This window comes from Adiantum capillus-veneris, chromosome 23 (genome assembly GCF_014529385.1).
Source record: "Adiantum capillus-veneris isolate H3 chromosome 23, ASM1452938v2, whole genome shotgun sequence".
NCBI lineage: Eukaryota > Viridiplantae > Streptophyta > Polypodiopsida > Polypodiales > Pteridaceae > Adiantum > Adiantum capillus-veneris.
Window position 1 is genome coordinate 91,916,003 of NC_140953.1, and position 11,960 is coordinate 91,927,962.

General features: G+C 42.0%; 1 protein-coding gene across 1 annotated transcript; it reads right to left on the bottom strand.

Moving 5' to 3' along the window:
* Positions 1 to 356: 356 nt before the first annotated feature.
* On the bottom strand, positions 357 to 11,742 carry LOC147428172 (uncharacterized). The gene is made up of 4 exons (XM_086497006.1): positions 3,327 to 11,742; positions 1,243 to 2,057; positions 895 to 1,125; positions 357 to 819 (listed from the first exon to the last, which is right to left on the bottom strand). Exons 1-4 carry the CDS (start codon positions 3,430 to 3,432, stop codon positions 415 to 417), a joined length of 1,557 nt encoding a protein of 518 aa, XP_086353132.1. The 5' UTR covers positions 3,433 to 11,742; the 3' UTR covers positions 357 to 414.
* Positions 11,743 to 11,960: the final 218 nt, after the last annotated feature.

The following is an 11,960-nucleotide window of genomic DNA, read 5'->3' on the forward strand; positions in this document are numbered from 1 at the left end:
GTGCGTGTGTTTGTTTGTTTCTGGGTGTGTGTCTCTTTGTTTTCACACGTATGTATGCAAATATCGATATGGCTATTTGTCTATGTGTTTGCGTTTGTATGTATGTGTGTATGAGGGTGGGAGGGAGAGAGAGAGAGAGAGAGAGAGAGAGAGAGAGAGAGAGAGAGAGAGAGAGAGAGAGAGAGAGAGAGATAAAAGAGAAATAGACAATCTTTTGAGCAACAACCACAATAGTTAGGAGCACAGACAAAATTGTGCAAAAGCACCTACAAAAAAGTAGAGGATGGAGTATTGGTAACATTCAACCACAATAGTTAGAAGCACAACCAAAATTGTGCGAAAGCACTTACAAAAAAGTAGGGGATGGAAGCATTTTTTTTCATTCAAGCATATAGTTAGAACAAGCGTGCAAAATTAAGGGCAGCTAATAATAAAAGATGGACATTCGGAACACTGAGTTTCGGTTTGGTACGCCACCACATGCCCACTTGCATTGATCTTGAAGCGGCCAAAGCGTGAGATTGTTGCCAAGGTGTCTCTTGCCTCAAAAGCAGACTCAATGTAGATTTCGTTGAAGGTCCTATCCAATGCAAGGACTACATCAACTGCTGCACCAATGACTTGCACATCGAGAAGCTTTTTGTCTTTTGTTGCAATACGTGCTTCCAACTTTGGTGTCATGATTATTGTGGTGTTTTTATTGCAAGATCCGCAATAAGGTGCTTGTCTTAGTCTGTAGACTTTTGTGGATTTACAACTTGAACAATGCTTCTCTAACAACACGCTATTGAAGTTGACGAATCGAAGCGTGCCAACAACCTGCGCAACAGATAACTATGTCAGAGTTTGAGAGGAGGGACTTGGAATATATCACTTCATTCTATATGAGCACACCTCTCGATTGTACCCCAAATTTTTGGTTTGAGTCTGGAAGACAACAGTAAGCTCCTCTCTGAGGCGCACACTACGAACATGCACTAGAATTGTGACATCTAGTATCGACAAGGTGTTTGGTTTGCCGAGGAATGCTCCAATCTTTCTTGCGACACACATTACAGGGCCATCAACAACCATTTCTTGAAGCAACTGTTGGCAGTCATCTTTGCGAGAGTTCACAAAACTCAGCTGCAAGAGAATATTAAATATGTAAATCAAATCAGAAAGAGCATGGTTGTATGATGGAAGATTTAAAATCTATAATACAAGACTAGAAAATAATAAGCAAGGTAGGTCAATTCTTACAAATGCCCTATCTGATGGGAGAGGACCATCTGCAACTAGAAGGTCACCGACAGGTCCACCAAATCTTGATTGTGAGTTGTGCTTTTGTAAAATAACAAAAGCAAGTGTGCTTAACTGAGAACGTCCGGTTGAAGATTGTTGTGCACCTATGTCATCAAGAAATGCACGTATCTTGCAATCAGGGGTGAAGGTGAGGGACACTGGGAAAGGTTCTGCTGCGCTTACAGCAGTTGTAGCATCAATGTACAAGGAATACAATGCTGATCCCCCATCTGCTCTATTTTTGCGCCTAACAATTGGGTTGTCGATGTGAACAAAGTCAACGAGGTGGAGCTTGTTGACGTAGAGCTCTATGTATGGATCATTCACCACCACCGTGATAGTGTTCGTGCATTCTTCATCAACCAGGTCGACCTTCAAGTAGTGGTTGTACTTCAATTGGTCAAGGCCAACTTTGTAGGTGCCATACAGATTCAATATCTTGCCCTCAATACAGAATCGCGGGCTAGAATCAGAGATGTTAGTAATCAAGAATTGTGGTAGAAGACTTTGAGCAAATGGAACAATACTAAGATCAATAGACTTTCTATGTAGTTGAGGTGATTCATCTGGTGCATATAGCCTAGAATCTTGAATAGAAGGCTCGACTTCAATTGGACTTGGATCATTAGTAATGTTCAGAGGTGTGCGCTCAATCTGGTTTAGGCCGATTGTTCCTTGCAGTGGCACAAGAGGCTCAGTAGACAAAGTCGAAACAGGTATTTCAAGATATGCTTCCTTCTTGACATTAATGGGGTCCTCCACAACTTGGTTTCCTACATAATCCAAAAGATAGTAAAATCAGGAAATAGCTCTACGACTCGATATAACGACTCTCAAAGAAAGACACTTTCGAAAAACTAAAGGCTCGCATCTAGAGTTCACGGAGTCGTTCAAATGAAACAATGCGTGTGCAATAGGCTTGTGGGACTTATGCACCTCTTCCTTCGATCTTTTGCGAGGCGGCGATGATGTGCATGCAATTGAGGACACGTCGACACATTTACGACTTGAGCTCCGAGTACCTTCTATCAACCTTCGAAGCTCTGTAGAAGATCAATTATGAGGACGTAATGCCTTTCACATATAAGGAAAACTTCGGCAACCATGGGTAGAAATAGAAGCACTCATTTGCGATAGAAATTTCCTTGCGTGACAACCTTTTCGTATGGTTACTTCTTGCATACTAAAGCAACTAGAAGGTAGTGACGTGCTTGCAATTATAGGAAGATGGGCAATCTAAGAGAGCGGTGAATGTACTTGAGATAAAGGTCTACGTACACTTTTGTGTATTACACACACACACACACACACACACACAGAGAGAGAGAGAGAGAGAGAGAGAGAGAGAGAGAGAGAGAGAGAGAGAGAGAGAGAGAGAGAGAGAGAGATTCGATGGCTATCTAATGAGAATGAGCATGCAAGCATATTGTGTGCACGTGTTACGCATGCAAAGCTACTGTGTTGGAGACAATGCACAATGCAAGGATGCAAAATAAAACCTAAGTGTTTCAAAATCTCATTGTGCATCAAATGGTGTATTCAAGAGGTAGTGCTCATAGGCTCAAGCACTCGAAATATTGGTATGGGAACGCGCCCTACGTGCTACACATGCAATGTGCTCGATCACTGTTTTCAAAAGCAATGCATTTGACTTTTTCTAAAAACCCCTAAAATGTAAGCCTTCCTCTACTTCTTGAGGTAAACCAATTGATTAGAGCAAGATTACTATTGACCTACTGCTGCATTTTGACTATCTTTTGACGATGTGATTAGCGATTCAAGACAAGCGAAGCCCATGGAAGGATTCAAGCGTAGTATAACATAGAAACAAGAGAATGACCAAAATAAACATTACATTTGCAAAAGAGTAATGGAAATAATGATTATCGAACAATGACATTCGCCAATTGATATTCGCCAAATTCAAAACTAGCACCACATTCGCAACACAAGTTAGAGATAGATTTCACAGTACAAATTCTTCAAAAGTTTGATGACCCAAAATGAGCAACTACAACACAAAAGGCGTCAATAAGCCTCACCGCCTTCAAAATCCATGCTGTCAGCACCATCGGAGTCTCCACTGCTTACAAACCATTCTCGTCCTTCGACAACAAGAGAACTCTCACTATGTTCTTTGCAAGCCATTGGCAAGCAAAGCTAAAGGTAATTTATAAGTAAATGAGCTCACAAATTCTGAGATGCACAAAGGCAGAAGAAGGGCTGCTCTTTCACAATTTCATAAAAGCCATTGGCAAGCAAAGCTAAAGGTAATCTATAACTATATGAGCTTACAAATTCTGTGAGATGCAGAAAGGCAAAAGAAGGGCTCCTCTTATAGAAGTTGATAACATAATATGATTTTAATATTTGCCTCCACACAACTTTTGAGATGCACAAGCTCACATTGAAGTAGTCACCCTCACATTAACTTTCACAGGTGTCATTTCAAGCCTTAGTATATGCATTTGAACATTTTTATTATGAAAATGAGTGAGTGTGTGGGTGTGCGCGCGCGCACACGTGCATCTCTCTCTCTCTCTCTCTCTCTCTCTCTCTCTCCCCACTAAAGTGTTCGGGAAAAAATATCTTTATAGACATACAAAATTTCTTTTCTTGAATATGCCTAGAGAAAATGTTGAGAATTATATTTATTTTCCAAGTTTTTACATTATTTTCCTCTATTTCGAGGTGGAACTTCTCCTTTTCCGCTTGCTCTCAACTGACATTTTTGAGATTGAAAACGGCACTAACGCCAGAAAAAATACGGAACCTAGTCTACTTTAAATGGTTGAATTTGGAAAATCCCGACTAGATTTTAAGCTTGCCTTTAAGAAACCCGTCAAATTTACACAAGTTTTAGTGTAATTGACGCACACACGTGCATCTCTCTCTCTCTCCCTCTCCCCTGATTAAAGTGTTCGGGAAGAAATATTTTTACGGAGGTACAAAATTTCTCTTCTTGAATATGCCTAGAGAAAACGTTAAAAATTAGATTTAGTTTTCAAATTTTTACATTATTTTTATCTATTTCGAGGTGCAGTTTCTGCTTTTCTCCTTGCTCTCAATTGACATTTTTGAGATTAGAAACGACAGTATTGTTAGAAAAAAAACGGAATGTACTCTATTTTAACCGGTTAAAATTGGCAAATCCCGACTACATTTTAAGCTTGCCTTTAAGAAAACCATGAAATTCATAGAAGTTTTGGTGTAACTGTCGGAAAAAGATTCAAATTTTCAGCTGTAAAGCGAGAGAATTTCAAGTTCCCTATTATTTTCACTGTGTAGGAAAAATGTATTTTCTAGCCATGAATGCCAACACAGTAAGTTCCAACACATTGAACATAGTGTGGGAACGTGCTTTTGTACAATTTGATAATATAATAGAAGATTTCACTGTTCGACTGCAAAAAGTCAGCTTCCCATCAAGCATTCAATGCCGCTATGAGGGCGGTGTAGGCACGCAAGCAATTGCAAGGGGCACAAGTGACGAAGGCTTTGAGCACATGCTCTGAAGCGATAATTAATGCTTCGAAGCAGGCTTACTGAAAGCGATGCACGACACGCTGTGAAACGCTGGTAAAAGGCAGCAGAGACGTGCACGCTTCAAGGCAGCGCCATGAGGCCACGCGACGGACGCCTCGTGCTCGCTCGACGCTGAGTTAGTGATGTCACGCACGCACTACAGAGAGCGCTGTTGTCACGCATGCGCTACAGAGAACTTTGTGCGCTGCCCTGCAAAAGCATCGCCTCATGGGTCGGGTCCTATCAACGGGCATGCATCTTGGCCGTCCGAACTTCAACGGCCCAAAAAATACACGTTTTTGTAACACCTTCTCCTATGGCCTCTGCAAACCAAAAATATCCATTTAATACTTTAAAACCAAAATAAAATTTAAGGTAAGTCTCAATCACGTTGAAAACATTGAAAGTATGCCTAACCCAACACTTCTCTAAGGCTTGTTTTAGAAAGCCAAAAATAAGCTTTCCTTTAGAGCTTCTAGAGCACATAGAAATTCTTATTTGGCCTCCTAAAGGCCTTAGTATCCACGAGTGACTATCAAAGTAATGGAAGGTCGTTCTTGTCATCTACACTGATGGCATGATATTAGGGAGAGTTAACCCTAAGCATGAGGCATGAGCATCTCAATTAGAGCTAGTCCACACATAGAATATGGATTGGGCACTAAGGTCATCCCCAACTAATGTTCCAATTTAAGTGGTTAAGTGACAAAAAGGGACATGTGATGCAATGCAATTTTTTTTTGTGGAAAACTTCATATGGAAAATTATAGAGGTACATTGACTATATTTAAAGGTTTTACATTAAATTTCCTTAGGTTTTTGCACCTCTAAGTTTAAATTTCAGAGGTAATTTCAAATCTTTTGTAGGTGGGATTACACTAATCCTAGTTTTTTTCCAGCACACCTTGTGTGGGATGATAAAGCTTTTGACACTAAAGTCCTCTTGAATTTTATAGATGGAATTATAATAAACCTAGGGTTTTTTTAGCACCACCGACTGTGGGATAATAAAGTTTTTAACACTAAATTCCTCTAAATTTTGTAGGTGGGGTTACACTAAACCTATAAAATTATCAAAGCAAAAATCATAGCAATGCAATAAAAATTTTATAGGTCAAGGGCGTGCATCTCATGTTGATAGCAGCTGCAGCAACCTTGAACGCCTGCATAGGATGACCTCCCTTCCTCTCTCTCATCCTAATCTCTCCTTGGTGTTGATTTTGCATGTTGTGTATGCTCAAGGGTAGTGGGTGGGGTTTTTAGTTTTTAGGTGGTTGGGGAGAGGCCCGGCTACTCTATTTCAAATTTTGAAGTTACAATTGACCAGAGTCCCATTTTGAAGGTACTATTGGCTCTCTCATATCATTGGGGAAAGGCTAGGAGTCGAGATTCAAGCAGCTCGCTGCTTGAGCTCTTTTTAAGTGGCAATATTGCCACACTGTAGAGGTCTCTCAAGAAGTGCATGGGGCCACATTGCCACATTGAAAAGGTCAGAGTGCTAGCAAATAGTGTATGACAGTGCTGAGAGAGAGAGAGAGAGAGAGAGAGAGAGAGAGAGAGAGAGAGAGAGAGAGAGAGAGAGAGAGAGAGAGAGAGAGAGAGAGAGAGAGAGAGAGAGAGAGAGAGTTGAGCATTTGTGTCTTCTTCTATAGCTTGACCTGGCAAGTTTGTGGGCACAAGCAGCCAACCATGTCATGGCACAACTTCTTAGCTTGTTTCCTATCTTACCAAGGCTATGTCAAGTACCATGTGTTTGTAACGTACATCCTGTGAGAGAGAGAGAGAGAGAGAGAGAGAGAGAGAGAGAGAGAGAGAGAGGATTTACAAAGTAAGAAAAAATGGTTGAGTACTTCTTCTACTCTAGTGTTTAACGTAGAGTTTGGAAGCTACATCATTAGCAATTAAAGAAGTAATTTACCTTGAGCCTAGGTTTTTCCACCTTGAGCCAAAGGTTTTCTTCAATAGACTTATTAACAATATAATTTTTTAGAGCCGTGTCTAACACTAAACTTAAAACTTTAGTGGTATTAAACTGACCTCATGAATCTGCAATCATGCTCGTACTATCAACCTAAACTCACATAAAGCTCCAAGTGAGTCTCTTTTTCTCATGTATTATGGGGTGATTAACCAACCAAAAATCCACTCGAGCTTCTAGGCAACCTGTCTACGGACCAACCGAGAGACGATGGCCAACCTGTCTACAGACCAACCGACAATGTAGATAGGCAACTTAATCATGGGCCCTAACTACATTGAATCTATTTTTTGCACGTGGTTGTTCTTGCATGTTTGGTTGCCCAACGTTTTCCCGCTCGTCAAGGCATTCGTCTTGGTGTTCAAGGAACTTCCATTGACTCTCAAGCTGCACCCGTTGTGAAAGGCCATAGGAAAGATAGACATGCTCATAACCACCCAACCTGCCTGTATATAGGCCCCTGGCCTTCTGGCTCTTAGCTACATATAGCCCCTGTACCACATGTGTATTCGGAGTTGACCCTTGGCCTTGGCCCATCCTACCTTGGGCCTGACATTACTCTCCCCTTGGAGAAGCTTTTTCGTCCTCGAAAACAAGAGTGGTGATACACTAATGTTTTCCACAGTGGCATCCTTCATGGATCCAGCTGGGTGCTTGACCGAAACACGGTTCACTAGTAGGTCCCATGAAACCAAGAGTGATATCTTGATTTTCCACATTGTTGTCCAATTACAACCATCTTATGGTATCGGCTCCTATCCAACAGAGAGTGTAGACTCCATTTAGAACGCACATGAGCATGCTAAACGAGTTATCACAACAAAGATGTACCCAAAAGAATACCTTCTTTCACTTTCCATGAAATTAATTGGCTGACATAACTTATAAGCAAAATATAAGTCTTTGACTTGTTCTCAATTTTCATTAGTAAACAACCCCACCATAACTACTGTTGAAGGTTAAGAACCTATGCATGAAGAGACTAAACCTAATCACAAACATGCTTTAACTTATGGTAGCAATAGATGTTTACTAGCTGGATTTCTGGGTGCTAACGTACGCACTTTGCATATCCTTTAGCACAAGATTACACTTTGAGTCTGCCTATCCTCTTTGGATATTGACAGTATTGAGGTGTGTTTCCCCATGATTTATCGACAGTCTTCCCAAATGACTGGTAAACAGGGATCACAATGTCGCACAACATTGTTGAGGAGTCAACAATGTCATGAATAACCCTCTTGGTTAACTTGAAAGATGCACAAGCACCCAAACCGAGCCATGACCTCTATGGGTGACTGGTAGATCCAAAGTAATCTCATAGAGATACTACACACAGAGTGAAAAATGCTTCATAGAACTAATGTAATGAATATACATGCCGCTCCAAATTAGCCTTTGCTAAACACTAGGGCCCATAACACCTAGTGTGCATGCATTTAGCAAAAATCAGATTCAAACATGTACATCCATGATCATCCTTGCCAATACTTATGGGGAATGTAATGCTCCTAGCACACATTAAAGAGGAGTGTAAATAGCTTTGAAAAGAAACTAAATACTTTTTGCTGCAATTATTTGCAAGCCTTCCTAAAACGTTTGAACTAGAATAGAAGGTGAAACATTAATCACTTCTACGTACAAATAATGAAACGTTTTCATTAACAACTCATAGTCTTGCTATATGCATAAACAACCATCAATTTAATGTTGTTTAGCAGCACTTGTACCTTAACAAGTCATTCTGAGTATCCGACAATTTTTGGCCACTGAAAGTGTTCCTGATACCACGTGCTGAAAATGGTCTAGAAAACGGATTTGTCCAGCACCTAGGGACTTTGTCGTGACACATAATTGAAATTGTGGGCACCAGTGTCATTCCCAAAGACTCATATTCTCCACATGTGGAATATGTCTCATGTAAGGGTGTCTGAAAAAAGAACATCCTTCCAGTACGATATGTACTTATGCGTGGAGGTAACTGCAAACACTCTACACAGGAGTGAGAGGACTCTCATTAGCCTTGCTCCACGTTGGCTAAACCGAACTCCATGAGTTCCTATACCATGTTGTATCCATGTGACAAATAAAACCCGACAAGTGGGTTCACAATCGCGTGATATAGAAAACTTATTTTGGACACTACATCTCAAATTGCTTGGCTCTTACATGACCTTGTCGTTTCTCTTAAGAGTAAAAATGGATGACAACATAGTTTATGCATCCTACGTAGAAAAGCAAACAAAAAGAAACAAAACAAATCAGATGCGTACCTGGAGGTTAATCATATTGTTCACTTATCCGTTGTGAAAGGCACCTGTCCAAATTTCCCGTCGGTAAAAGCTAGAGAGTACTAATTAGTAATATGCAAGTAATATTGCACGTGTAACCTTGGGTGTTATCGTTGCAATAATCCAAACCCCATGGTTAAAATCGACATTGTCAAACCCCGTGGGTAAACTTTGCACGAAAATTACTCAACGAGGAGCCGGCCCTTTGGCCTATGTCCGCGACCCTCCTTGGGTTTGCCGTTGGCATTACAGTAAGTTGAAATTGTTCACTACCCCTTGCAGCTTGTGGACTTCTTTCCGTGAAAGTGCAAGTGTGAAGGTTCCAAGAATTGACCATCAATACTTTAATAAGTAATTTAGTATTCACTAGTTGGGTCATACCCCAGAATTGTATTCATATAAACACTTGTAGTGATGTAAATAAAATAGGAGATCCATTGAAGTTGTACTAATCACATTCACAAGTGAAGCTTTTCCAGACTCAAAAATCCATAATCTTGGGTTTTTGTGAGTAGCCATGCTGTCTGAAATGTTGGCTCCATCTAGACAACATGGTAGAGATAAACCCTTATGAGTTTAAGACGTTCAAAAACTCAACTTGACCTTCACACTTAAAGTATAGTGCTAAAATAATGCCCAAAAAATCGCTAATGGCAAGACTCTTGCTTGGCCATAAGAATCAATGGGTGACTCAACTGAATAGAATTTTTCGATCTTGAAAGCAGTCACTAATGGATTACAAATAGATGGCTCATAGCCATTCCAAATTAGGTGGAAATAGATGGCGCTTAGCCCTTCCTTTGGCTGTTAGCCCTTCCTATTACTGTATGGACATAGAAAAATGTCAATAACATCATGCCTAGGTTCACCTTTCCCGCATAGAAGTTGGAAAGAGGGATAGAGAGAGAATGCTGGACTGAGGAAAAACTCCTTATTCAAATGTGGTGTATGCCCCTTGCATATGATCCAATGCAGACCATGTCTATGTCTTACCTTATCCTAGAAGCACATAACAGTGTACTTGTACCACGCTCTCGTAGAGAGAGAGGTACTAGAAATCACATCTTGAATCACTTACCGTGTATGTGATCGTGCCTGTAACAGGGTGCATATATGTAGCTAAGAGCCAGAGGGCTAGGGGCCTATATATAGGCAGGTTGGGTGGTTATGAGCATGTCTATCTTCCCTATGGCCTTGCACTAGTATCAAAGCTCAGGGAAGGGGAGGGCTATGGAGGAGGGGGAAAGACTCTCTCTCTCTCTCTCTCTCTCTCTCTCTCTCTCTCTCTCAGCAAGAGGCATGGCCTCCCTCTCTTCGGAGTCTTCTCTCTCTCCCTCACTTTAGGAGCAGGGCGTGCATGGTCTTGCATGATCATGTAAGCCACGGTGATCAAGGCGGCTAAGCAAGAGTTTGAGGTCGAGGCACATTGCGTGTGCAGAATCTCTTGCTAGGCGAGGAGGTCGAAAACCACAACGGGGAGATCACACACGCGGGTATGTCTTCTTAGCGGGAGGAGGAGGAGCCAGTCGACTACGTCAAAAGCACCAACAGATGGGCTTGTTGGGGTCGCATGGTAGCAGGGAGCAATTCTTGTTTCATTTGCACCCGCTTTCGACCTCTGTACAAGGAGCTACGTCCATTTTCTTCATCTTGTGGAGACTCGTCATCACCATGGCTCACTTTGAAGGTATTTTCATACCTTAGGCACCCAAGGGCACTTGATTTGGCTTAAGGTACATGCCCACCTCTCAAATTCTTAGGGTTCGTGTACACAAGGGTTATTCCCAACCTACCATTGAATGCAACAAGGCAGTGGGCTTCGACACATTGAGAGCATGAGCACCAAGGGGTTTGAGCCGCATACAAGAGCATGCAAGGCATGCGAGTAGCATATCAGCACCCTTGAATTTGGAAAAATAATAAAAAAATAGTGAGGTATGCAAGGCACCTCATAGCAAAGGCATGTAGGGACAGGGGCTGTTGGGGTGTAGGCCAGGTGGCCGTGGGAAACCACCCTTACTCACTTTTCACCTAATGAATATAGGGATAGAAAGTGAGAGAGTTGCCACTCTCTCACTTTCATCTCCACTAGGCTAACCCAAGTCCCTCTGTAGAGCTTCTCCTTCATCCCCTTCCCTCTCTTGCACACACTGAGCTTCTCCTTCATCCCCTTCCCTCTCTTGCACACACTTCGCACGCCCACTACGCCCACATCAATTGGTATCAGAGCTTTGTCGATCCCGAGCCGGCTTCCTGTTCCCCACTCGGCGTGTGTAGGTCCTCCAAACTTGGATCTTGTCTTGGAGGTAATCTCTGCATAGAAGTCGAGCAAGCTTGGGAGTTCAAATCTGCAGGTGAATTGAGAAAAGGGAGAATTGGGCAAGCCAGTGCTCGGATCTTGTCTTGGAGGTAATCTTTGCAGAGAAGTCGAGCAAGCCTGGGAGTTCAAATCTGCAGGTGAGTTGAGAAAAAGGAGAAAGGGGCAAGCCAGTGCAAAGTCCAAGGCTCGGGGAGAGGGAAACTTACAGAGCGCATCAAAGAAGCAAGAGATCTCAGGTCGGGTAGCCACAAAAGAGCAGTGTGTGGTAACACACACACACACACAAACACCAAGCAAAGGCAGGCAACTCGATTGCAGAAGACCAGTGAGGTTCGGTAGCAAAGTAAGCAACCTCTGGAGGGGAAATTGAAGCCTTGAAGGCTTTGGAGAATCTCGGGCAGCGCTAGAAGAAGGGCATCGTGAGCAGCAGGAGAATGAGGGCAGCATGAGCATAAAGGGCGTCGTGAGCAAGGAAAAGCACACACACACTCCCTGCAGATTTTGAAAATCGACCAAAATTGATTTTTTTAAAAAACTCACACACTCGACCCACCTCTCCTAC